Source organism: Lipomyces arxii (genome assembly GCF_038497795.1).
Source record: "Lipomyces arxii strain Phaff 12-163 unplaced genomic scaffold V1512scaffold_1, whole genome shotgun sequence".
NCBI classification, from domain to species: domain Eukaryota; kingdom Fungi; phylum Ascomycota; class Lipomycetes; order Lipomycetales; family Lipomycetaceae; genus Lipomyces; species Lipomyces arxii.
In genome coordinates, this window is record NW_027117700.1 from 1,448,483 (window position 1) to 1,471,395 (window position 22,913).

Below are 22,913 nucleotides of genomic sequence, written 5' to 3' on the forward strand. Positions count from 1 at the left end.
ACAATTGACACTCTGTCTTGAAGTTCACGTGATATTCCCCTTGGCCGAGACCAGAATAATAATCACATGACTTTTTTGTATGTGGTCGATAGTAAATTATGGGAACTGAACAAGAGAGACGGCATGATTTCGGGCAGATTCGGACTATTCTAAAGGTGTCGGATCACTTCCGCCGGGAGTTCAATTGAGCGATTCGTCGGCTAGTCGATCTCCGACCATGAGCCGAAGAGATTTGTAGCCAACGTAAGATTGCTTTATATGGCATATCTGTAACATCATAGTACGCACCCACGTCATATTTACTATCCCCCGGATTATTTACTCTAAGAGCCGAGTAAAACTGCACTTTCGGTCAAATAAAGGTGGCTTTTAACTGTGTACTTATCAAATGCTTTGTGGATATTGATGCAATTATCCGATAACCCTTAACTTAACCCTGATCTTCACAATACCGAGATGATGTCGTCGTGGTCGACTTCCGTTACTCGTTTACAAGAGCGGGCGATACCTCTTTTAATGGTCTCCCGTTTGTCCCCCCGCGTGGCCTTTGTTGTCTTCTGACTTTCTGTGTGTAACTTTGTCTGTTCGCTGTCCCGGGTTCCGTACCCTATTCCTTGCCTTTTTACTCCACACATCCGCCCTCTCTCTCTGTCTCGCTTTCTCTGGGTCCACGCATGTGAAGCTTAAATAAATACCTTTCTTCTGCCCCCAGGCTGTCTGTATCTTCTTCACTTTTTCCTATCTAATACTGTTTACACAATGCCACCCGCAAGGAAAAAGACGTCGACCGCGGTAAATTTAATGGGTATGTCAATTGCATTTCACAGAAATCACAATATTAACTAATGTCTTCACAGCCGGAGGAACGGCGGGTCTCTGTGAAGCGTTGGCATGTCATCCACTAGACACAATCAAAGTCAGAATGCAACTCTCGACTCGAGCGGCAGCTCCAGGTGTTAAGCGGCCGGGTTTCTTTGCAACCGGAGCAACAATCATCAAAAGGGAGACCTTCTTTGGATTGTACAAAGGTCTAGGTGCTGTTATCACTGGTATTGTACCAAAGATGGCAATTCGGTTTTCGTCATTCGAGTTTTTTAAAACGTCCTTGGCGAATTCAGAAACTAAAGTCACAAGCTCAACAGGCATCTTTTTTGGTATGACGTTTTAGGTATTAGGTACTTGTCGTTTGATGAAACTGACATAAGTAGCTGGACTTGCTGCTGGAGTTACCGAGGCAGTTCTTGTTGTAAATCCGACTGATGTCATTAAAATCAGACTACAAGCTCAGCATCACTCAATGGCTGATCCGCTAGACGTACCAAAGTACCGAAACGCGGCTCACTGTGCGTTCACCATCATCCGAGAAGAAGGAATTTCCGCGCTATATAGGGGTGTGGTCTTGACAGCGCTTCGACAATCTACAAACCAAGCAGTCAATTTTACTGCTTATACTGAACTAAAAGAGTATTGCAAGAAAATTCAGCCACAGTATGAGGAACTGCCGTCATACCAGCATATGGTTCTGGGTTTGATCTCTGGTGCGCTAGGCCCATTGTCCAATGCTCCGATAGACACAATCAAGACTCGAATGCAGAGAGAATCTGGAATACCTGGGGAAGGTGCACTTGCAAGAGTAAGCCGAATATCTTCCAACTTAATTAAAAGAGAAGGATTTCTTGCATTTTACAAAGGCATTACTCCGCGCGTAATGCGTGTCGCGCCTGGACAGGCAGTGACATTTGCTGTTTATGAACAAGTATCAACTTTTCTTGAAACGTTTCCTCTTCTGAGTGGTAAGCCTTTAACCGCAGAGGACTAAGTTCAGCACATGCAGTGCGTACTTGGGTTGTAGGCTATATGATAGTTGCTGTTGTTTTGGGGGCGGCTCGCGGCTGTAGTGTTTCAAAAGTTACGTCTTAGCAACAGGTTAGCGCATGTAAGTAGGCAAACAACGATTTTTGTCTTTTGCATTTTGGATCTTGTGTGTTATATGTTTTAATGAAAATCGTACATTTACAAGTGGGATCTACTTTTCGTTCTAGTTACGAGGTGGACACTTCTTGTTAAAGCATTTATTTACAAGCAAACCCAAACACCCAATGACTATGTACGGTTATACATGACTATACAAGACCTTTTTATACAGATCTTACACTCTCTTAATAACAAACCAAACTCAACCCATGGCACTTCCAGCCTGTCTGAACTTTCTCCGTTCGTACCATAAATCACTCCTACTCGATCCCAGATTAATAATCTTTGGACACCCGTCTCTGTCCTTTTCTAGCCGTGTGCATTCAAAGCAGTAGAACGCGTCCGAAATTCCCTGACCGCCGCAGATGATGCATTTGCCCGCAAAGTTGCCGAACGCGCACTCGTCGCAAATTCGCACCAATGTTGTAGGACGAACTAGTTTATGTTAGTATTAGACCTAAAAAGAAGAACATCAAAAAACACACCATAGCTGTCGCATACCGGACATTTGCCATCGCATTTTTCGCACAGACGGCCGATACTAATGCCAGCTGTTTTACGACACATTACAAGATCCGGATGATGACGTGACATTGTGCTATTGTACTATGTATGAAATTTTTTATGCTGTTCAAGTGTATGCCTGATCAGAATAATGGAACTGGTCAGATTATTAAAAGAGAGAAGACAATTGAGATGTATGACATACATAAAATATATTAAGCTTTTAAAGAGAGTTCAATCAAACCTTAAGCTCTTAATTGAATATGACCAAACCAGACTTGACTGATCCTTAAATTCTCACACAGCATGAACTCTCCTTTAATTAAGCTGCTGCGTCGTGTAATTGGGTCCTCACGGCAAATATCGGTTCGACAACCGAGTTTGCCGTTTAAGCGGTCACTTCACCAACAACTGTGTATCCAGTCTCACTTGTTCTCATCCAGTTCACCACGCAGAACAGGTGTATGTCAGAGCAAGGTACTTGAACCGTCACGAATATCATACCGACAATATGCAACGTATAAAGGATTCAACGGAAACGTGTATTCATCTTCAGACAATGCTATTATCCGACTGGTTCAGTTTGTGGTCGCCAACAGAGATCTTCGGCGGGCTATTGTCGTTGTGGTCTTAATTGGAGGAGTGTTTTATGTCACGCATTTAGATAAGTATTGAGCACTCGAGATGTCTGCCGTTACTGACAGTAGGGTACATGCCGCGCCAATCAGTGGTCGTCGTCGGTTCATGATGATCTCGCCTAGTTTTGAGAGATGGATGGGTGACTACCAATATCAGTCTGTCTTACACGAGTACAGAGGCAAGATTTTACCAGACCACCATCCAATGGTAGCAGACGTGCAGAGAGTCATGGCCAAGCTCATCAAGGTCTCCGGAATCACCGACGTCGAGTGGAAGATCCACGTGATTGCAGACCCGCGACTACCCCCTAACGCATTCGTGCTTCCTGGTGGGAAAGTGTTTGTTTTTAGTAGTATACTACCGCTGTGCAAAAACGATGACGGTCTGGCTACCGTGCTCGCACACGAAACCGCCCACCAAGTCGCCCGGCACACGGGCGAGAAGATGTCACGCATGCCGTTTACGATTCTCGCCGTCTTAGGCGTGTCCATTATTACTGGGTCGAGCAGAGTAATCAGTAACTTGATGGCGCTGCTGTTCGATCTGCCGTCTAGTCGGCAAATGGAGAGCGAGGCAGATTACATTGGTCTTCTGATGATGAGCCAAGCTTGTTTCAACCCGCGCGAAGCTGTCGCGTTTTGGGACCGGATGAGTAAGGCTGGATTACATGCGCCGCTCGAATATTTCTCTGATCACCCGTCTGATGCTACTAGAGTAGAACATATTAGAGAATGGATGCCACAGGTCAGTGATGTTCCTACGTTGTCATGACCTCTACTAACGTACACCAGGCGACACATGCCCGTGAATTGGCAAACTGCCAGTCAGCGTACGAATTCATGGACGCATTTAGACGATTTTAAGCTTAAGAAGAATTGTTTTTGTAAATAAATTTCCATATTCAGACACGAGCATACTAATCCGGCCTCAGGGGTCATAATTGAGGGTTAGGTGTAGTGGAAGGCGTTGACCGCGTCGCGTTTTCATCGCATCGCGAAGTTCGGCACAGCGTCGAGAGCTCTCTTGATTGTTTACTTTGTGCTGTTCTCGCGATGTCGATTCAATCGATTCATGACACCTTAATTTACATAAACTCGACTGTCGAGTCCATTTCATCACAATTCAACAGGATTCCTGGTTCTGCCATTGTGTTGAGATATGTTCAGTCATCTTATCAGAATGACCCAATCAGAACCTTTCTAGAGCTTTGCTTGTTTCTGTTTGCTGTTCGTTACTTCTTAGCTTCAAAATACTCAGTCACAAAGAAAGACTTCATCAAACTCACGACCAAAGAAGTCGATGAATTGGTCAACGAATGGACTCCTGAGCCTTTGGTTGCTTCAATGACGGAGGCTCAGCAGGTTGACATTTCAAAGATTCCAGTCATTGTTGGGTACGGTTTTCTTAACATCGGTTATAGTATCACACTCTGACTATATAGTGGCACTGGTCCTAAAGTCAAGTTGACCACCGGCCGGTCGGTATGGAACCTTGCGTCTGCAAACATGTTCAACCTCGTCAACTCTCCCGCACTTAAAGAGGCCGCAATCAAAACTTTACGCGAGTACGGTGTCGGCACATGCGGACCTTCAGGATTCTACGGACACCAAGAAGTTCATATCAAGCTTGAGAAAGACATTTCCAACTTTCTGCGTGTTCCAGCTTGTCTTATCTACGCACAGTCTGCAAACACAATTCTGTCTACCATTCCTGCGTTTGCTAAGCGTGGCGATATCATTGTCGCGTAAGTTGGTGTTGAATTTATTGAATTCTCAGGCTAATTAAAAAGGGATTCGGCCGTGTCTATTCCCATCCAAAAAGGACTCGTTATTTCTCGCTCGACTGTTCGGTGGTTTGAACATAACGACATGGAAGATCTCGAGCGTGTGCTGCAGCAGGTGCAGAAAGATTTCAAAGGCCAGCTACTGACCCGTCGGTTCATCGTGACCGAAGGTCTGTTTGAAAACACCGGCGACATTGCAAACCTCCCGAAGATCATTGAACTCAAGAAGAAGTACAAGTACCGTGTGATGCTCGAGGAAAGCTACTCGATCGGTGTGTTGGGCAAATACGGCCGCGGCCTGTCAGAGTTCTTCAACATTGACCCAATGGAGATCGATATGATTGTTGGCTCGCTGGCCAACACTTTCTGCGCCGGCGGTGGATTCTGCGCTGGATCCGAGTACGTTGTCAAGCACCAGCGCATCAACGGCAACGGCTACGTGTTCTCGGCCTCGCTACCCGGCTATCTTGCCGCGACCGCGTCCGAGGCAGTCTCGATCTTGCAAAAATCACCCGACTTGTTCGCAACACTCAACAGCAACACCCGCGCGTTCAGGGCAATCATCGACAAGTCCCAGTACGTGACCTCGCCCTCAGATCTCGAGAGCCCCGTGATTCATTTGCGACTGTCGGACGAAGTCGTGACGACCCGCAAGATTGTCGACGAGGACCGGCTGCTGCAGGACGTCGTGGATGAGTGCGTCGCAAACGGAATCCTCATCACCCGCAACAAAACGGTTCAAAGCCAAGAAGTCTTTCCGGTTGAACCTAGTCTGAAGGTCATCATCACGACCGGTTTGACGAAACGCGAGATTGAAAAAGCAGCAACAGTTGTCAAGGCTGCAATCTCGAAAGTCATGGCAAAAACTCCGAAGATTAAGCATTAAATACACAATGTATTAATATCACTTTTTTCTCTACGGCTGTTTTTTTCTTCTCCGGGTTATAATTTTACTTTGGTTTTTCTGTTTCAAATTCGGTGTCAAATTTTTATATTAATAATAGAACGTGTTTTCACAATAATTAGAAACGCGGAAACGTTCGCGTCTGAACTTTGGCCACAATCATCTGATCGTTCTTTCTGACCGATATTGATTTCCACGCATACACACCCAAAACCGCCAAGTCAACTGCAAACAACCCGAGCACAAACGCCCATATCAACAGCACAACGAGTCTGTCTTGCTGCTGCACCAGTACCAGTCTTACCGCAGTAATAATGCTGTCTGACATCGCAATCAACCCATTTGCACACGAAACCTTGTATTCGCTTAGTACCCTGTCTACATTCTCGTAAAGAAATCTCATGGTTGCCATGTTATTGGTGAAGAGATAAATCGCGCTTTGCAAACTGACCGACACTATTTACAAGACCACAAACAGTATAAGATTACATATCATTATAACAAGTGCTAGACACAAAAACGAATGCTCCACACAGTAGCTTATCTAAAATAGACAGTACTACCGACCAAACGCAAACTCTACAACCACATATATTTACATGAAACTGAAACCACCCAGCCATCACAATGCAGTTTTCTACCGCTCTAGTCGTTCCATCGTTCCAAAAATTAATTCGCTTATCGCTTCTCGACCAAGATATAATGCATACCAACGTAAGCAAGCACAATAAAAAGCGCAAAATACGTCAGCAGTCCGGTCGCATCAGACCGGTACGCGGTCGTGTTAAAACCAAATGTGCTCAGAATCGTCGCGCCGGGCACTTCGATCGACAAACCGTACTTGTATTCAATCAATGTCAAGTACCGCACCTCGTTGACCGCCATCGCCTCGAATGCGTAGTGAAAAATCGACAGCTTTTGGATCCATAGAGCGCTTTCCGGAATCGAGTCGCGGTTCAGCAGCAAGCCGGCAAACAACAAGCTGAACAACATCACAAGACTACCAATCAGACTTGCGACACCGGTATCCTTGATCAGCACGCCAATGCACAAGCAGATTGCGGCGGCCGCAAGATTGAACAATACCAACACTGCGAGGAACTTGAGCATTCCGTGCGACTCAAAGTTCAACCCAATCAGCGGGTAAATGATCAGTCCAAGCATCAGTGGCGGGAACACGCGGAGCGGAATAATGTCAAACGCGACTTTGGAAATGAAATACGAAATCGGAACGTAGAACCCGTTCGCACGCTCGCGCACGAAAATAACCCGCTCGGATGCGAACACTTGCAGCGACGTCAAAGTGCTGAATCCAAACAACGCAAGCAAAAAGAAAAACAGTCCAAGCCGGTTCTGGAATCCAGAAATGTCGCTCGAGATGTCGTAATAGAGATATCCACACAAAACCGCGAGCACCAATGCAATCACATAGTGAGTTAGCAATAGCATGGGATTCCGATACAAGTTTTTAAACGTCCGTCCAGACAAAATAACTGTTTGCTCAAAAATGCCAATTTTCTGTCCGCCATACAAAAACGCTGGGAGATCACCGATATTTGACTGAGAACTGTCGAGGCTTTGTTGGATCTCAGTCTGCATATCCTTTGAAATTGAACTGCCCCTGTACTCCAGCGCCAAAGCGTCCAAGTCCGCAACATGATCGGACGGGCGATGAGCATGCGTACCGTTCACGTTTCCATTACCATTCTCGGTTGCTGCAGCGGGTTCACTGTCTTGACTCGATCTGGTATTCAATCTGATTAGTTCACCCTCAGAGCTCGAGCTGTCTGCCGAATCAGCCAGCGACGCGGCCTCAGAATGATGCCCGTTGAACTTTGAAGTTTTTGAAGAATTGGTCGTCAGGTCAATCAAATAATCAACCAAATTGAATCCTTGTGGACATTCGTGACCAATAGCAGTAAAGTATTCATGACATCCCATATGAGCACCCGAGTACATCAGCCGCCCTTCAGACAAAAGCAAAAATCTATCAAACATGGCAACAATATTCGATCTAGGCTGATGAATTGTGAAGATAACAGTACGCTTGTAATTGCGTGCAAGACCAGTCAAGCTCTCGACAACGTTAAACGCGTTATACGAGTCTAGACCAGATGTGGGCTCATCCAAAAACAAAATAGATGGACTAGTCACAAGCTCACACGCAATTGCAACACGTCTCTTTTCACCGCCGGAAATACCACGATGACCTTCCCATCCAATGACTTGATCTTTGATTGACATGATGCCTAATTCGTTCATTGTCTCAAGCACTCTGAGCCGCTTAGCGTTTCGAGTCATGGTCTTTGGAAGACGAAGCAGGGCCGAGTTCAATATAGTTTCATAAACAGTCAAAGTGGGCATCAACGCATCTTCCTGGTCAACAAAACCAACGATACTCTTGAACTGGCTTTCAGAGACTTTGTAGCCGTTGACCAAGATGTCTCCCTTGATGACACCACCCTTGTTCTTGTGTGCAAGAATATCAAGAAGTGAAGTCTTACCAGCACCTGAGGCACCCATGATGGCCATAATCTCACCCGGTCGGACAACTCCTTGAACACCACGAAGCACATGCTTTCCTCTGACTGAGTACGAGATATTGTTGAACAATAGAGTTGCGGGCGTGTGTCCGGCCATGAGCTTGTAAGATTCATCGTCGGGAGGTAAGCTAATACCACTGTTTGTGTCCTGCATCTTCTTAATCATATAGTTTATTCCAAACGCGGCACCTGCGATAAACAGCACAATGATAACGATTGCCCAAACCAAGACGGCCTTGTTCAGTGTCTTTTTTGGTACCTCGTAGCCGGGAATCTCACTGTAATGCATACACTCGCCGCTGAAACATTCAAGCGTAATTGTCTCGTCGCCAAAGACAGATTGAATCAAATCGTCCATCGCGGGTTCTGAAAAGTCGCAACCACCTTTACTCGAATCACATGTGAAAGTTCCCGGTCCTTCAATTGCTTCAGTCAAGAAATCGGTGATATCTAAAGAAGTTAATGAGGCGGTCTTACAGTGAATACTGACCAGAACCTACCAATCGAACCGTCTTGACCACAAAGCATTCTGTCGGGGATGCAGGAACATTCGATATCGTCACAATCGTAGTGGGTAATATTGGTATTAGGAGTGTGCTCTGTAGAAAACCGGCAGCTGCTAAGTTCGCAGTAAAAACTCTCGACTTCGCCGATCCAAACTAGATCATATTAGAGAAGCCGATTATTCCAGTACATATACATACATTGGAAATTGCAATCTTCTGATGTCCGGTTGCAAGAAAACGTTACTTGAGGAAGTGGACCGTCAAGAATATCAATGATTTGTCGGTCTGAAAGCTTGTCAGTTGTGAAAAAGACAATTCGAACGTATACACATACTGGTGACATTACACATTTGGTGGTTCTCCTTCACGGCCATCCCGTCCTTGTAACAAGCGCCTCCTTCGTTGTCAGGCATGAATGCATTGCAAGAATCGTCTGTTTTGCACACTGTTCCCCTGTCAGAAACCTCCGTATCCAATTCAAAATTGCCAAAACATACCGTTGCAGTTAAGACCACCCCAGCCATCGTCACAATCACATGAACCGCTTGTTCGAGGCATACGATTCCGACCTCCTGCAAGAGAACCGCATACTGTAAATGAGTCAGAAACAGACATCTCAAATATGATACAGTAAATTGTTACCTGGCAGCGAGCAGTCGTCTCCACCGAATCCAGGTGGACAATCACAGCGACCATCGTATTCACGGCAGCCAGCAAATTGAGTGCACTCATATACTGGTAATAGACAATTGAAGCTAATTAAACCTATCAACACTACTCTCTCAACGCCTCTATATCTTGTCATACCAATTATCATCCGCTAAACTCTGCAGCGGAAGACCCTTATTTATCGAGCTCATCAGATTTGCGACCGCCATCGAGGAAGAATTGGCGACCGGTCTATTTTTGTAGGCAATTGTCGGTGCCATTTGCGCCAGCAGCAGCAGCATTAATGACATCCACAGTTGCCATACTCGACTTAGCATTGTCATTTGTATGTACTTCTGTGTCCAATTCAATCAGTCACCGAGGTTCACCGTTGATAAGAAGTGTTGCCGTTGCAGTCAATAATTAAGTGAGCACTAGACAATTACCTCGCGCTCTAATTTCTTCTCGCACAAAACCCGCTTGCTCGACTGAGTTGTGCTATTTAATTGAGATGGTAAAGTGTGTGCAAGTTCAAATCTCCACTGCTCGCTATCGCCATCTGCACTGGCCGCTCTCGATAGTTGCAAACTTAATCAAACGGGTCAGATACTAGAGTGCTAGACATAATGTCATATCACCTAACCCAATAGTTCCAGGTCAATCAGTATAAAGACCCGTCATCGTTTCTACAATTTAATCTCACGACTTATGGCATAACTGCCCAAATACTATATGGTCAATCTGAACTATACTGTCAAGAACTGTGTTCGGTGCATTTAAATGTAAAAATCTGGTCAATAACACATCATATTTAATCATCGTCAGCGTCCCAATTACCTGGCATCTGTGTTTTTGGCATCACAGGTCCGCCAGCACGCTTGGCCATGACGATCTGGTCGACCGACAGAATCGTGTTAACAGTGTCTGTAGCAAGCTTGATGGCCCAACTCTTTGCAGCCAATGCATCGTAAATGCCATGTGCTTTAGCATCAATGACTCCACTAGCGTCATCGTCCTGTAATCATTATTAGATTGTGTAAATCCTCGCTCTCTCTGCACTTACATCAACATCAACTCCCGAAACAACATCCTCCTTGCCATGAGCAGCATAGAGTCGTCCAAGAACCTCAGTAGCGTCAAGTCCGCTATTTTCAGCCAAAATTCGAGGGACCGTCTCAAAAGCATCGCCGTACTTCTTGATTGCGTGCTGAAGGACTCCAGGGGTCTTCTCTCCATACTGCCCAATGCGCTGAACAAGTTCAATCTCAGTTGCACCAGCACCGGCAACAAGTCGCGGGTCCTTTGTAAGAGCCTTGACAACATTCACACCATCATCGATCGCACGTTCGACATCGTCCAGCAAACTCTGTGTCGCACCTCGGACAACAATAGTGCTCGTACGGGTAACGTCGTCCTCTAATACAATCGTTAGAATCTTACTCGTACCAAACTACAACTCATTTACCTTGTCGGACAACTGTAACTCTGTCACCACCAATCTCAATGGTCTCAACAATGTCGACCTTGCCCATCTCTTCAGGCATCGGAGCTCCCAGTCTTGGAAGTGGGGTTGCTCCGACAACCCGACATATTCGTCGTAAGTCAAACTTACTAGGAACTCTCAGCACCAAAATCCCGTTCCGGTTAAGGTAGTTCAGCGCAAGTTCACCAACGTTAGCACCAGCAATGATCACTCTGAGACCAGTGTCTGCAATCGCCTTTATGCTCTGTACTTCGTTAACAAGAATTCACTTTTACCACCAAAAACACTTACAGCCTCTAAATGAGCTTCCTCATCTTTCGAAAAGTTAAGCATCTCTTTCGCATTGTGCAACAGAACCGTGCCTTTGGTTTCTGTCTGGCTGATATCAATTGGGCAAGTAAACACACCAACTCTAGTTCTCGAAGTGATCTTCTTGATTGATCCTAGACCCAGTCAGCACAAGTTAGAGACCTCTTACATACTCTACCATACCCTCTGGTTCACGGCTAAATACCATTCCTTTCACGACTCTACTAGCACTCAAGTTGCTACCCATGATCTTAACCACTCGGATATTGTCAACGTTGAAGTTCTTTGGATTCTTTGGCAAAACAGAATACACAGCCTCGGCGACAAGTTCAGCCAAAAATGTTTCATTACCGTACTGCTTAGAAGAAATTGAAGGCATGATAGCCTTGTACAGCTCCTTTTCATCCGACAAGTTATCGACCTTGTCAATAACCAACTCTGTAATTACTTGTCAACTACCCATTCCAGCACTCGATCTTACATGCTGTCTCACCTTTAAGCGTTGTCTGAGTAAATTTCTCTGCGAGTTCATAACCCTGAATAATGTCTGAAGGATGTAGTCCAATCCGTATCAAAGACTCTGCCTGATTTAACAGCTCTCCTGCCAGAATAATCACCATGTTGGTAGCATCTCCCATCTATAAGACTAAGAAATTAAATTCTCATACACAGTACCATTCAAAGCGCACCTCAATTTCCTGCTGCTGACTGGCCATAACCATCAACTTCGCAGCCGGATGAACGACATCAAGTTCACGCAAGATCGTGGCCGCATCGCTCGTGACAAATACCTTTTGCAAATCTTCAACACGTCAGTTACATCCTCAGTCACGTCTTCCCATCTATTCAAGCCACATACGATTAATAACAATCTTGTTTCTTCCACAAGGGCCAATTGATGTGCGAACAATAGACGCGATCTCGCGACAGGCGCTGATGTTTCGATTGATTGCTCCATCCTCGCTCTGATAAGTCTGGTATCCTGGCTTGAACAATTGCGCTCCGGGAGCACTGGGTAGCGAGAGACCAGACATTGTTTGTTAAATGCTGACAAAGGAATTCACTTGTCGGTACTGATTTATGTTCGATGTTCAATGAACTTCACGGAATTTTTTTTGGCGCGACGCGACATCGGCCGGGTAACTTATGAGCAAAATACACCTGCAAACAGGACTGAAGACAAACCTACAAACAAAATATACACTTAAAAGGCTTAAATTAGCAAATAAAACAAAGGTCTAATGATAACGGGCATCGTGCAAAGCGGACCAGCCAAATATCACACAGCCACGTCATGAATCAATCTATTTTCCAAAGACATAGTTCTCCTCTGGAATTCTTCCTCTGAGAACTGGAGGCTCGGTTCCTTTAATGTAAACATCCTCAAACAAAAGAGTAGGCGAAGCCTCGGGCGCAGGTGAAGCCTCGGCTTCAATGACCTCCTTGTCAACCTCAGCACGGCACTCCTTGTCAATAGCCTTAATGTCATCCTCGGTAAGAACACCCCAGGTGACTAGACGATCCTTCAATCCAGTGATGGGATCGTTGGTAGATCTCATGCGCTGAATCTCCTCACGGGTCTGAAGCGAATTAGCAATTGCAATTAGAACGTAGCATAAAAAAACATACTCTGTAAGTAGTACCGGGGTCAGACATAGAGTGACCACCATAACGGTAAGTGCTGTATTCGAGAACAAGAGGACCGTTACCCTCAGTGGTGAACTTCTTGGCAAACTTGGAAGCCTGGAGAACGGCAAGGACGTCCATACCGTCAACCTTGACACCAGGAATGTACTGTCCACGCTGGTAGTACTCGGTCAAAGCGGAGGATCTGTTGGCAGAAGTACCCTAAGTCGTGTTAAACAATTGCCCACTCAAACTTCCCTCTCCGCTACTGTACTTACCATACCGTACTTGTTGTTCTCACAAGCGAAAACACAGGGCAACTTCCACAACTTGGCCATGTTGTAAGCCTCAAAAACCTGTCCCTGGTTGGCAGCACCATCACCATAGAGAGCAAAGGTAGTGTGGGGAAGGTTCTGGTAGTGCTTTGCGAAAGCAAGACCAGCTCCAACGGGGACCTGAGCACCGACAATTCCGTTACCTCCATAGAAGTTAGGAGCAAACATGTGCATAGAGCCACCTGTAATCGTAATAAGTAAATTACTCAAATTGAGTCTGCACATGAACATACCCTTGCCGAAAGAAACACCATCACGTCGTCCCATCAGTTCAGCTAAAATTCCCTTGACAGACGCACCACGCATGTACGCAAAACCATGGCAACGATAAGCGGTAATGACCTGGTCATCTCTGGTAATGGCATGCTCGATACCAACAGCAATGGCCTCCTCACCAATTGACAAATGACTTTACATTTATTAGTTCCAATTGTTTTAGCAAATCCCAATCACTCTTACCAACTATAGTGTTAGTATTTCAATAATCTTTTCATAAATCAAAACTTACAATCCTCTGATCTTCTTGGCCTTATATAAAGCATCGGCAGCAGTCTCAAGACGACTGTCAACAATATTAGTAGCACACTCCTGAAGTTCGGACAACTACATACCGAACAGTGACCATATCACGGTACAACTGAATGAGCTCGTTCTTGCTAATCTCCAACTCGTTAGATGGGGGGGCCTCGAGCTCGTAGGTCTTGAAAGACTCTTCAAGAAGTGTAATTGTGAATTTGGTGTCACCATCCTATAACGACAGTTAAACCCCACATCTTCAAAGCAATAAAAATCTCAACATCAACGACTTTATAAGTCCAACAAGCATGACAATTCAATTCAATTGAGCAGATACATCCAAAGTCGACTTCAAAACACCGAGATTTGAGCAAGAAATGATTCATGTAGTACTTACTTCGGGAAGAGGGCTATTGAGTGATGTAGCGGTCGCCAGCGAACGAACAGAGTTAGGACGAACGAAGGCTCTTTGCCCAGTCGAAGCCAGACGGGCTGACTTGTAAATAATCGACAACATTATGGGATTTGTTGGAGAAATGAAAGGGGGAGAAAGATGGTGTTTAAAGAGAACAAAAACAAGGATTCACCCGAACGACATTCACAGGACACTGGTGCCTTTTTCCAGGTATGAGATATACGCAGTCAAACAACGGACGTGCCCTGAATCCGGAAAATGCGGGATGGCATAACAGTGGCACGTTTTAATGTTTATGTTGTTTATACTAGTATATCGGACATAATCGGAGGGGCTAACAAATTATCCAGCGTAAATAACAGAATGGCGGCTATCGACGGTAAATTCTACGCAAGCAATTGATACTGTACAACCCGGTTATTCCCGGTAATTTGACTTTGTGCATAACAAAAACACCGATACTCCCATACAAATTATAACAAACTACACTTAAAAAGTAAAATTATGACGGACTGGATGATTCCGTTTGTGCCGTGACGACCTTCTTTAAATGCGCTTCCGAATCTGCGACATAAATTCCTCGTCCGGATGGCCTTAGTAAACTGACAGAATTCCACTCAGGGACCTATTTTGGTTAGTGTTCAATACCTTACTCAAGCACACAGAACATACAGTCAAGAACTGTGATAGATTCGCTGGTATACACAAACCGAGTGGTTGTCCCATAACCGTAACCGCGGTCTCCCAACCATACTCGTCTGTAATCTCTCGTCCTTCAACAGTCGAGGATATCAATCCGAGTGCGAAAAAAGCAGTCCTAAAATTGTCAATCACCATTCAAAATTGATACTAAATACCCATGAACTGACCCTCGCAAACTCCAAACCGTTGAATGATTTGCAATATGCACAATCGTCTCAGTGACATTGCTGTCCTCCAAAAATGGAGCACCGTACTCTAGCGAACCAATGTTTCCAATTGCCCAAATACACCCTTTCAGCTTCTTTAAAACCTCGCGGTCATCCTGCTCGTCTGCATGAGTGTTGATGTATTCAACGAAGTACCGCAAATGATCCTTTTGCCGTAAAAGCTTACAGCCCTCATTTGTTCTCACCAGTTCACGGTAGAAATGTGCCGGAACTGCAGTTGCCCGCTCCATGTTACGACCAGCCGCGGGTATCAGATATGATTTCGCAAGCTCAAGCTCAACTAACTGAACATAGTCATCATTTCCATGCTACATCCGTCAGTCCGATTCATAGTTCACAGTATAAATACTTACTGCGAACCATTCATCCATCTCCTTTTCAATGTAATTCAAATCTTGCAAAAACCTGAATCCTTCAGAAGTAGACAAGAACCTGTTGAAGTCAGTCACACATTCACACACAGTCATCAATCCAAACTCACCGTAGAAGCAAAGGGGCAGTGATATCAGACAGATGATCTAGATTAGACAGCCGTTTCACTATATAATCAAGCGACGGCCCGTCATTGCAAATCTCGCCAAGGACCTTGATTGCCAATTCACAAACATCAAAGTCAACATCATAGAGCTGCTCAACTAGCAACTCAATAACCCAGTTGCGCAAGCTCACGTTGTCGTAGTCTATTAAAGTGCCTAAGTGCGAAGTAGCATACAGACGCACATCCGCGTCGCTTGTGGTCAGGATTTTTGACAGAATGACACGTGTATGTCCATCACTAGGTATTCATTAGCGTAGTTTCATCACTTTTCAAAATATCTCTCACAGTCTATAATCTAACGATGATATCAAAGCAAAAATGAGATCTTTACGCGAAGTCAATTCACTCAAATGATAAAACATATTGAACATGCGCCATCGTTCAATCATTCTATCGCTGTTAGACAATACCAAACGGCCAGACTAAAACCATACGCAAGTCCATTCGGATCACTCGTAAGCGTTCCAAGCAAAGTGAAGTACCCGTAACTTAACGTCGAATCAAGTCTTTGTTTCGAAAATAGAGGTTCTGCAGAAGTGATTCCACTCATCTGAACATTATAAGCTTAACACCTTCGTTGCCAACGTACTTTACTCACGGGATCCAACTGCGCTAGGCACTCTGCAACCTGTCTCAGCAGCTTATTCTCCATCAGATATTTGACACCTTCTGGATTTGCCAATAAGGTCTTGAATAGCACACTGCCAGCCTTAATGTACCGTGCATTAGTACTCGTTCGCTTGATCTCAGAAAACCGATATTTAAATGGCCGATAAAAAGACATCAACCGTTTCATGAATTTGGTTGCTCTGATGGCCTCGTCCAGACGTTTGGGATTTAATAGCGGGCCCTGCATTAACTCAATCAATGCGTCCCAGTTCCATTTCGTATAATTTTTCGTGTTTAGCACGTTTGTGTCCAGCAATAAATTGCGGAAGTAATTGTCGTCAAAATGCAGACTGATCTTCATCTTTTTCAACTCTGGCTTTCTCGATTCTCGACGATATTCACCACTATGACTCTGTTAGAATTAATTAAGCATCGGACTCAATGCCTACCGAAGCTGTACAACTAAATCAGGCAAAGACCTGTACAGGTTTTTTGTAATTTTGTCAATCTCGTAAATCGCCGAAGAACTTGGGAATCTTTCATACGTTCCAAACTGTGCCGCCGACTGGAACAGAACGTCCAATACTTGTGTGCACTGTGCCAATCGCTGTGGCAGTATTTTCGACGCCAAACTAATTACTTCACCAAGCAAAAGCGTTGCTTTCCGTGTGTTTTTGGCGTCTATGTTTTCTTGTATTACTAATACAATCATCTAGAACATTAACACAATAGGGCATCATTCAGCGGCGTTGCACTTACAGCAAGCACATCTGCTTCCAAAAAGATGGCCAGCAAAAGTGCGGTATAATGATCTGACAGAGCTCTTTGTTTTGAGTTCATCTCCTGCCTCGACGGTAGATCTTCAGCAGTTGAGACATAAGCTGACCAGTTAGCTTATGTGCCCTGAAATGTAACGACTGTATCATACTAGTCAAACTTCGGCCTGCCAAAAACGATGTAGCCCATCCAAGCGGTCTTATGCGCAATATATCAAAAATCATATTCATCATTATATCCTAGTCCCAACGTCAGATACCAAATAAGAGCTCGACAAAGATAGAAACGTACACGCAGACCAGGCAATTGCAGTCGAAAACATTGTATTAGTGACCGCAGTGCCCGAAGATCGTACATGCAGACATAGAACAATCCGGTCCAAGTCTGCAACAAAACCGAGATGACGCCCGCGCTTGCTTTGACCTTTGTCTCGTCGAAATGGTCCCGTTCTTGTAACTCTGTAAATGCAGCCAATACTGACTTATTCCTGTAAGTCTCTTTTTTTGCGTCGGACAATGTAAAACGTACCTCTAGATCATGTCCAGACCAAAGATATATCCGAGTGCTGGGCTGGTCAAGCAGATACATAAACGTCATTGCAATGCTGCCTGCCAACTCATACGGTCCATTTGCTAATGCTTGTGATAGCAGACTGATTCCACCTGCAGCAGAAATTTTGTAAGGCGCAAACAAAGCTAAATAAAAGTCAGTATGTTAAACATCCCAGTATCTTATACAATTAACGGACTCAGTTCGGTCAGTGTTTCCAACGCAACATAATGCAGCAAGTCTTTTGGCTGAGACGCGACAGCCACAAGCGCAGATATTACACCCATAGACAATTCTTCGACGCCATTTGGAACGCTCATATACGCGCGAACGAACTTAATTGCTTGCTCTCGCTCAACATTACATTTAGCTCCTTTGGCTAGTGATCTGGTTGTGTGAGTACAGAATCGAATCCGTGACGCATGTCTTCCACTCACTTGACAACCATTGCGTCTGTCCGCAGTGTAATTATTGCCTTTAATGAGTCGGTACTACTAATTGCGTACCTGGCAGCTCTGTACCCTGCTGCCACGACCTCTTTTGTTGGATGAAGGAGCAACTTCTGGATCCTAAGTCGTTCAGCCATAAATCACATATCTCGCATTCTATTCATACCGTCTACCAAATATCGGCAGCACAAGTTCACGTTTCAGTGCTGGATACCGCTGCAACAGTTGAACCAACTCATTGGTCTTTGAGACCAGGAACAGCGGTGTCCGGTCCGGATCCTCAAGCGACTGAAGCACATCACCTAGCATATACGTCGGGCTTCCATCTGAACCCATTAGTTACCACTCAAATCAGAACTCATAGTGAAATTTACCATCGTCATCGTCCATGACCACATGGCTCAGGTCTGTGTTTATGGGCTCGAGTTTGATCATATCCATTAGCCCAGTCCTCGACCCAACGATAATATCTGGTTTGATTCTCCGTTTCAAGCTCTAAATTTCCAGCAATTGCTATATCCAGCGAGATTCACCAACTTTTGTTGAAATCATCAAACTACTCCATCCGTACTCCATTCGGGTTAAACTCATCCAAATCATCAGCCGCACTAGATGATCACAAAAGTTCAGGGTTCACAAAAGGTGAACCCTGAACGGCATAGCACTTATTTAATTCTTTTCACTTCGCGTACAAACAGCCCAAATGTCCTCAAAACGCAAAGACCAAAGTCCAGCTCGGCGGACGGTCTTCCGTCCAGTTCTTGATAATCCACACACTCGAGTAATATGGTAAGCAAGCCATTGTTTGAACTGCGCATTGCGAATTCTAAAACTATTCAGGCCAGAAATCACTCCTGAAGACGGAAAATTATTTGTCGAACTTCTTTGCGAGTATGATTTGTTGCAGCTTGTATCAGGACCGCAGCTGACTTTGCTTAAGACTACTCAAACCTCTCGCAACTTACAAAGCCTCCAAATCAAAGTCAAAAGATGCTAAACCTGACCGTCCAAACTTCCTACACTCGGTCACCTTGGGCTTCAACCCGACCACATCCTGTCTCCAGCGTCAGGTGTCTGAAATATACTCTCAAAAATCGTATTGTGTTCAGACTCGGCTGCAGACAGTACCAAAACGAACACACAAATCGAAACCAATTGTCGCAGTGTTTGTCGCCAGATCCGATATTACTCCGCCCATCCTGGTCTCACATTTTCCGCTCCTGTGCTCGTCGAGTGCAACACCGGTCAAACTTATACAGCTACCAAAGTTGTCAATGGTGAAACTTTCTGAAGCAGCAGGGTCTGAACTGGGTATCATTGGCATTAAAAAAGACTGTCCTGGTGCAGACATGATCTTTAGTATATTGGCCAGAGTCGACGACATTGAAATACCATGGGTCAAAGCAGGAAAAGTATCTTATGAATCTTTGAAGATTAAAGCGCTTACTACAACTATGCCAATTGGTACGGAAAAAGATAAAGCAAAACCTGTCGGCGAAGAAAAATCGTAGCATACGGCATTTTTTAGGCGTTTTTGGGGTCTCACATTACAGCGGTTTACTTAATTGTAAGATATATCATCACAGTTTAATTACCTATTCAAATCACAAAACTATCTTTATCCAATTATCTATCTCTTGACAAAAGCTAGAAGTAGCCGAGACCAACAAATCGAAAGCCATACATCACACTAATTTCCTCCTTCCATATTATTCAACTCCCGCAGACATGCGTTCAGACTTCTTGGAACTTCCTGGTTCCGGTATCGTTTGGGATAAAACAGCAACTGCAACACGATCTTGCCAATCGGGTACGGCGCTGTTGGCGTGCGCGCAAGCTTCCTCGACTTGCTGGCGTCAAACTCAGTTGCCCATTCGTTGTAGCATGGCACTTCCAGAATCTTGGACTTCATATAGATCTCGTTCTGAACTTGTGAGAATGAAACATAAGACCGGGCAAATGAGCCGTCGCTTCCAAGCAAATTGTCCATCGCCCTCGGGCTGTGAACTGGCGCTTCTTCAATTACCGATCGGCGCTTTGGTGATCCAAAAATCTTGTCGAGTCCGAATTTGCTTTCTTTCTTCTTCGGTGAAGGAGATCTCGACACTGAAGCTGCTACCCTAGCGTTGATCTTGGCCTTTAAGGTTAAAATGAACTCCAAGTCGGAACCGACAATCCTGTTCGCTCATTAGATGATAAACCAGGTCTGGCAATATTACTACTCACAGTTCAAATTCCTGGTAAATTGGCGCGTTCTTGCTGAGGTCCATGTATGCGGTAGTAACGCAATGAATACCATTGTCAAGCGTGAGAGTAAAAAGAGACTGAGTATCTGCAAATCATTAGATGTCAATCTCAACGATCACGGTTGCATACCATTGTTGAGAGGAAGGCGTAAGTCTTTAAGCGCCAGAACCTTGACAAACAGACGTCCTCTGTCATTGCTCTCGGCAGGTTCCATCGCCTCCGTGACCTGCCTCGTGACTTGATCTCTAGAGAAATCAAATAGATTCTCTGTCGTAGGTACAGCCTTCATTTCGGGCTTGAGATTTGAATCAATCTTGACAGACGACCCAGTAGACAGATTGGTATGCTTTTGAGTCAGCTCATTGTCTATAAGCATGCTGCTGACTGGAGCCAATGAAGCCGTTGAGGTAAACGCTTTGCTTGGTACGGGCATATCTTCTGCCGGCAAAGCTGACTCCGCCAGTTCCGTCTTTTGAGTTTGTTCTCGTTTCGGACTTCTTTCCCCAGTCCAAGGCAAATAGGCCGGCTTGGAACCCAAATCATCTGTAAAGTCTTGTTCAGCACTCGCATACACCATCTTGGTGTTTTCTCTCATTAAATAGCCGCGCTATAACTGTTAGACAGCTCTAGCCCAATTTAAACGTATAAGCATACTTGCTGAATTTCCATGACGCGGTCCAACTCTTGAGACAGATCACTGAGTGAAAAATCGTCGTTATTTAAGTTCAAACCAAGCAGACTTGTACCGGGTACTGGCAGAGTTTCTGCAACGGTGGCCAAATCTATAAACGTAGGATGGGTTGTCTCCCCGCTCACTTTCCTTCGCGTAGATGCCATACGAGAAACATCTCCCGGTGTCAAACTAGGGCGAGCTTTCAGTCCCGACCGAGTCTTGATGGTTTGCTTGCTTTCTGGAACGATTGGACTCTTTGAGGTCCAGTCATTGAATGAAGTCGAATTTAAGTAATCGTCCAAACCAAGACCAGAGATAGACTTTTGGTCAGGAGATTCAAATGACAGTTCGAGCTTGAAGGAATCTGCAGAATCGGTCCTATCGTGCGATGTGAGATACGACGGGACTGACGCTGGAGACCTGTCTCGGCTGCTCTGTGCATTGTGTACAGGTGTAAATACGGTCTGTTCAAGCGCAGGCGTAGACTGTTCCACGGTTGGAGTATCAGGCACGACAAGAGAAGTTTCAACTTCGCTGTGATCAGCACAATCACTCTCGCGACTAGACGGAGATGTAGAAAATTCCAAATTCAATTCTCGGTTCAATTGTTCGCCAATAGACGGCTGTTTAGCCAAGGTGTGGCCGTCCGTTAAGTTTGTAAGAGATCCTGCATCCAAATCGGCGTCAAACGCATCAAGAATATGTTCGTCATCAATGTTCACAATGTCGTCCAAAACATACGACTCCAGCAGCTCCATTGGATCATACGATGATCCTGTAGAGCTTATTTCAGAATTGCGTCGAGCGAGTGCTTGAGTTTGCACATTGACCAAATCATTGGAAAGTGGGATACTGGCTGATGCTTGCTTGGGTGGTACACTCGGTAAAGGACGTCCACCTCTAGCGGCCGGAGCCGGCAGCCTGGGGAGCCTACGACTGCCACTTGGTGTGCGGTGTAGATACACACCTGAGCTGAACACACTTTCAAACTTCATTAATGGGGACACAGGCTTTTCAAGCAACGGAGGATGTATAGGTTCGTGCTCGTTCGTGTATTCTACTTCATAATCAGAGTCTTCCAGTGGCTCTTCCGGTGTGTCTTCGGATGGAGTTTGCAAATCATGCGTATCTTCAAACTCTAGAATCTGCGGTGGTGACATCTCAAAAGTAACCTTTTTTGAACGAAACGAACCGACTGACGACATAAGCGAAGATCGCTTTTCTGTTGAAACTGACAACGGCCGAATATTGGGTGACGTTTCATTCTCAGCTGGTTGTTCGGTTTCAGCTTCAGCTGAGTGCTCATCAGATTGCAATACTGGCGACGAAAGCCCTGAGTATTGTGGTGCTGGGGTTGCGGTCTTTGAAGAAGTTACTTGGTGGAAAATGCTGTTGCGCACTCTGTTGTTGATAATAGGACTACTGTCTTTTGCAACCGTTGCCGGCTTGCTAAGCACTTCCCGTTCCTTATCCTGCCAGAACGAAATCACAGACTGCGTACGTGGTGACACAGTAGGGCTAGCTAAAATTTTCTCGTGTTCAATATTCTCTTGCAGTTCTGAATTAGCGACAGGCTTCTTTGTAGCCTGAGCGTACTGACGGTGATCAGCAGTCGAAGGCGAGTTTCGTCTCGAGTCGTGTGTCGGCACGTCTGACAGCGGGTTACTAGTTGATCTGGGTTTGTTGTTTATGTAGCATTTTGAAGAGCGAACAGGTAGTGCGGGTGTTTGCAGTGCCGCATCGTTCGAGTCGTCGAGTGTAGTATTAGCCGCCATATCCACCAGAATCGACTGCGGTCCTGCGGTTGACATCTGGTTTTGATTCGTTTGCAAAAAAAAATAGGCTGAAATAAAATTAAGAAACTAATGTAATTGAAAAAGTGTTGAAGTAGAAACAAAACAGAACAAACCTTTGTTTTGACGGGTTGTTGTGCCAAACTTGACTGTCGACCGGGTCG

General features: G+C 45.0%; 11 protein-coding genes across 11 annotated transcripts; 4 read left to right on the forward strand and 7 right to left on the reverse strand.

The window, feature by feature from the left end:
- The first annotated feature begins 333 nt into the window (after positions 1-333).
- Positions 334-2,075, forward strand: V1512DRAFT_257275 (mitochondrial carrier domain-containing protein). Its single transcript, XM_066915185.1, has 3 exons — positions 334-805; positions 858-1,154; positions 1,209-2,075. Exons 1-3 carry the CDS (start codon positions 760-762, stop codon positions 1,817-1,819), a joined length of 954 nt encoding a protein of 317 aa, XP_066774619.1. The 5' UTR covers positions 334-759; the 3' UTR covers positions 1,820-2,075.
- Positions 2,058-2,682, reverse strand: V1512DRAFT_257277 (PHF5-like protein). The gene is made up of 2 exons (XM_066915186.1): positions 2,460-2,682; positions 2,058-2,409 (listed from the first exon to the last, which is right to left on the reverse strand). The coding sequence occupies exons 1-2, from the start codon at positions 2,566-2,568 to the stop codon at positions 2,177-2,179; spliced, it is 342 nt and encodes a 113-aa protein (XP_066774620.1). The 5' UTR covers positions 2,569-2,682; the 3' UTR covers positions 2,058-2,176.
- A 540-nt stretch (positions 2,683-3,222) lies between these two features.
- On the forward strand, positions 3,223-3,980 carry V1512DRAFT_201993 (peptidase family M48-domain-containing protein; the record flags this gene model as incomplete). The annotated part of the gene is made up of 2 exons (XM_066913242.1): positions 3,223-3,861; positions 3,909-3,980. The coding sequence occupies 2 exons, from the start codon at positions 3,223-3,225 to the stop codon at positions 3,978-3,980; spliced, it is 711 nt and encodes a 236-aa protein (XP_066774621.1).
- Positions 3,981-4,118: 138 nt separating this feature from the next.
- V1512DRAFT_219579 (pyridoxal phosphate-dependent transferase) lies at positions 4,119-5,919 on the forward strand. The gene is made up of 3 exons (XM_066913665.1): positions 4,119-4,510; positions 4,559-4,861; positions 4,907-5,919. Exons 1-3 carry the CDS (start codon positions 4,170-4,172, stop codon positions 5,784-5,786), a joined length of 1,524 nt encoding a protein of 507 aa, XP_066774622.1. The 5' UTR covers positions 4,119-4,169; the 3' UTR covers positions 5,787-5,919.
- Positions 5,920-5,922: 3 nt separating this feature from the next.
- Positions 5,923-6,216, reverse strand: V1512DRAFT_245329 (uncharacterized protein; the record flags this gene model as incomplete). Its single annotated transcript, XM_066914370.1, has 1 exon — positions 5,923-6,216. One exon carries the CDS (start codon positions 6,214-6,216, stop codon positions 5,923-5,925), a length of 294 nt encoding a protein of 97 aa, XP_066774623.1.
- Positions 6,217-6,349: 133 nt separating this feature from the next.
- Positions 6,350-10,183, reverse strand: V1512DRAFT_21213 (uncharacterized protein). Its single transcript, XM_066913555.1, has 7 exons — positions 9,661-10,183; positions 9,496-9,608; positions 9,351-9,443; positions 9,188-9,298; positions 9,052-9,138; positions 8,848-9,006; positions 6,350-8,797 (listed from the first exon to the last, which is right to left on the reverse strand). Exons 1-7 carry the CDS (start codon positions 9,843-9,845, stop codon positions 6,483-6,485), a joined length of 3,063 nt encoding a protein of 1,020 aa, XP_066774624.1. The 5' UTR covers positions 9,846-10,183; the 3' UTR covers positions 6,350-6,482.
- Positions 10,184-10,312: 129 nt separating this feature from the next.
- On the reverse strand, positions 10,313-12,327 carry V1512DRAFT_245331 (chaperonin Cpn60/TCP-1 family; the record flags this gene model as incomplete). Its single annotated transcript, XM_066914371.1, has 8 exons — positions 10,313-10,516; positions 10,565-10,917; positions 10,967-11,228; positions 11,276-11,427; positions 11,477-11,731; positions 11,787-11,931; positions 11,983-12,095; positions 12,153-12,327. 8 exons carry the CDS (start codon positions 12,325-12,327, stop codon positions 10,313-10,315), a joined length of 1,659 nt encoding a protein of 552 aa, XP_066774625.1.
- A 165-nt stretch (positions 12,328-12,492) lies between these two features.
- On the reverse strand, positions 12,493-14,492 carry V1512DRAFT_233047 (dehydrogenase E1 component-domain-containing protein). Its single transcript, XM_066914028.1, has 7 exons — positions 14,168-14,492; positions 13,866-14,002; positions 13,763-13,816; positions 13,488-13,663; positions 13,198-13,436; positions 12,923-13,141; positions 12,493-12,873 (listed from the first exon to the last, which is right to left on the reverse strand). Exons 1-7 carry the CDS (start codon positions 14,285-14,287, stop codon positions 12,598-12,600), a joined length of 1,221 nt encoding a protein of 406 aa, XP_066774626.1. The 5' UTR covers positions 14,288-14,492; the 3' UTR covers positions 12,493-12,597.
- Positions 14,493-14,552: 60 nt separating this feature from the next.
- V1512DRAFT_257289 (Rapamycin-insensitive companion of mTOR, N-term-domain-containing protein) lies at positions 14,553-18,633 on the reverse strand. Its single transcript, XM_066915187.1, has 17 exons — positions 18,411-18,633; positions 18,203-18,362; positions 18,025-18,156; positions 17,787-17,974; positions 17,567-17,733; positions 17,330-17,518; positions 17,190-17,277; positions 17,021-17,142; positions 16,711-16,973; positions 16,251-16,665; positions 16,087-16,202; positions 15,938-16,042; positions 15,596-15,889; positions 15,468-15,546; positions 15,055-15,422; positions 14,858-15,002; positions 14,553-14,810 (listed from the first exon to the last, which is right to left on the reverse strand). Exons 1-17 carry the CDS (start codon positions 18,475-18,477, stop codon positions 14,688-14,690), a joined length of 3,021 nt encoding a protein of 1,006 aa, XP_066774627.1. The 5' UTR covers positions 18,478-18,633; the 3' UTR covers positions 14,553-14,687.
- Positions 18,634-18,666: 33 nt separating this feature from the next.
- Positions 18,667-19,715, forward strand: V1512DRAFT_219593 (RNase P, subunit Pop3). Its single transcript, XM_066913666.1, has 3 exons — positions 18,667-18,825; positions 18,877-18,927; positions 18,977-19,715. Exons 1-3 carry the CDS (start codon positions 18,740-18,742, stop codon positions 19,545-19,547), a joined length of 708 nt encoding a protein of 235 aa, XP_066774628.1. The 5' UTR covers positions 18,667-18,739; the 3' UTR covers positions 19,548-19,715.
- Positions 19,605-22,894, reverse strand: V1512DRAFT_289046 (cell division protein anillin-domain-containing protein). Its single transcript, XM_066918161.1, has 4 exons — positions 20,938-22,894; positions 20,413-20,890; positions 20,263-20,368; positions 19,605-20,213 (listed from the first exon to the last, which is right to left on the reverse strand). Exons 1-4 carry the CDS (start codon positions 22,765-22,767, stop codon positions 19,727-19,729), a joined length of 2,901 nt encoding a protein of 966 aa, XP_066774629.1. The 5' UTR covers positions 22,768-22,894; the 3' UTR covers positions 19,605-19,726.
- Between the last annotated feature and the right edge of the window lie 19 nt (positions 22,895-22,913).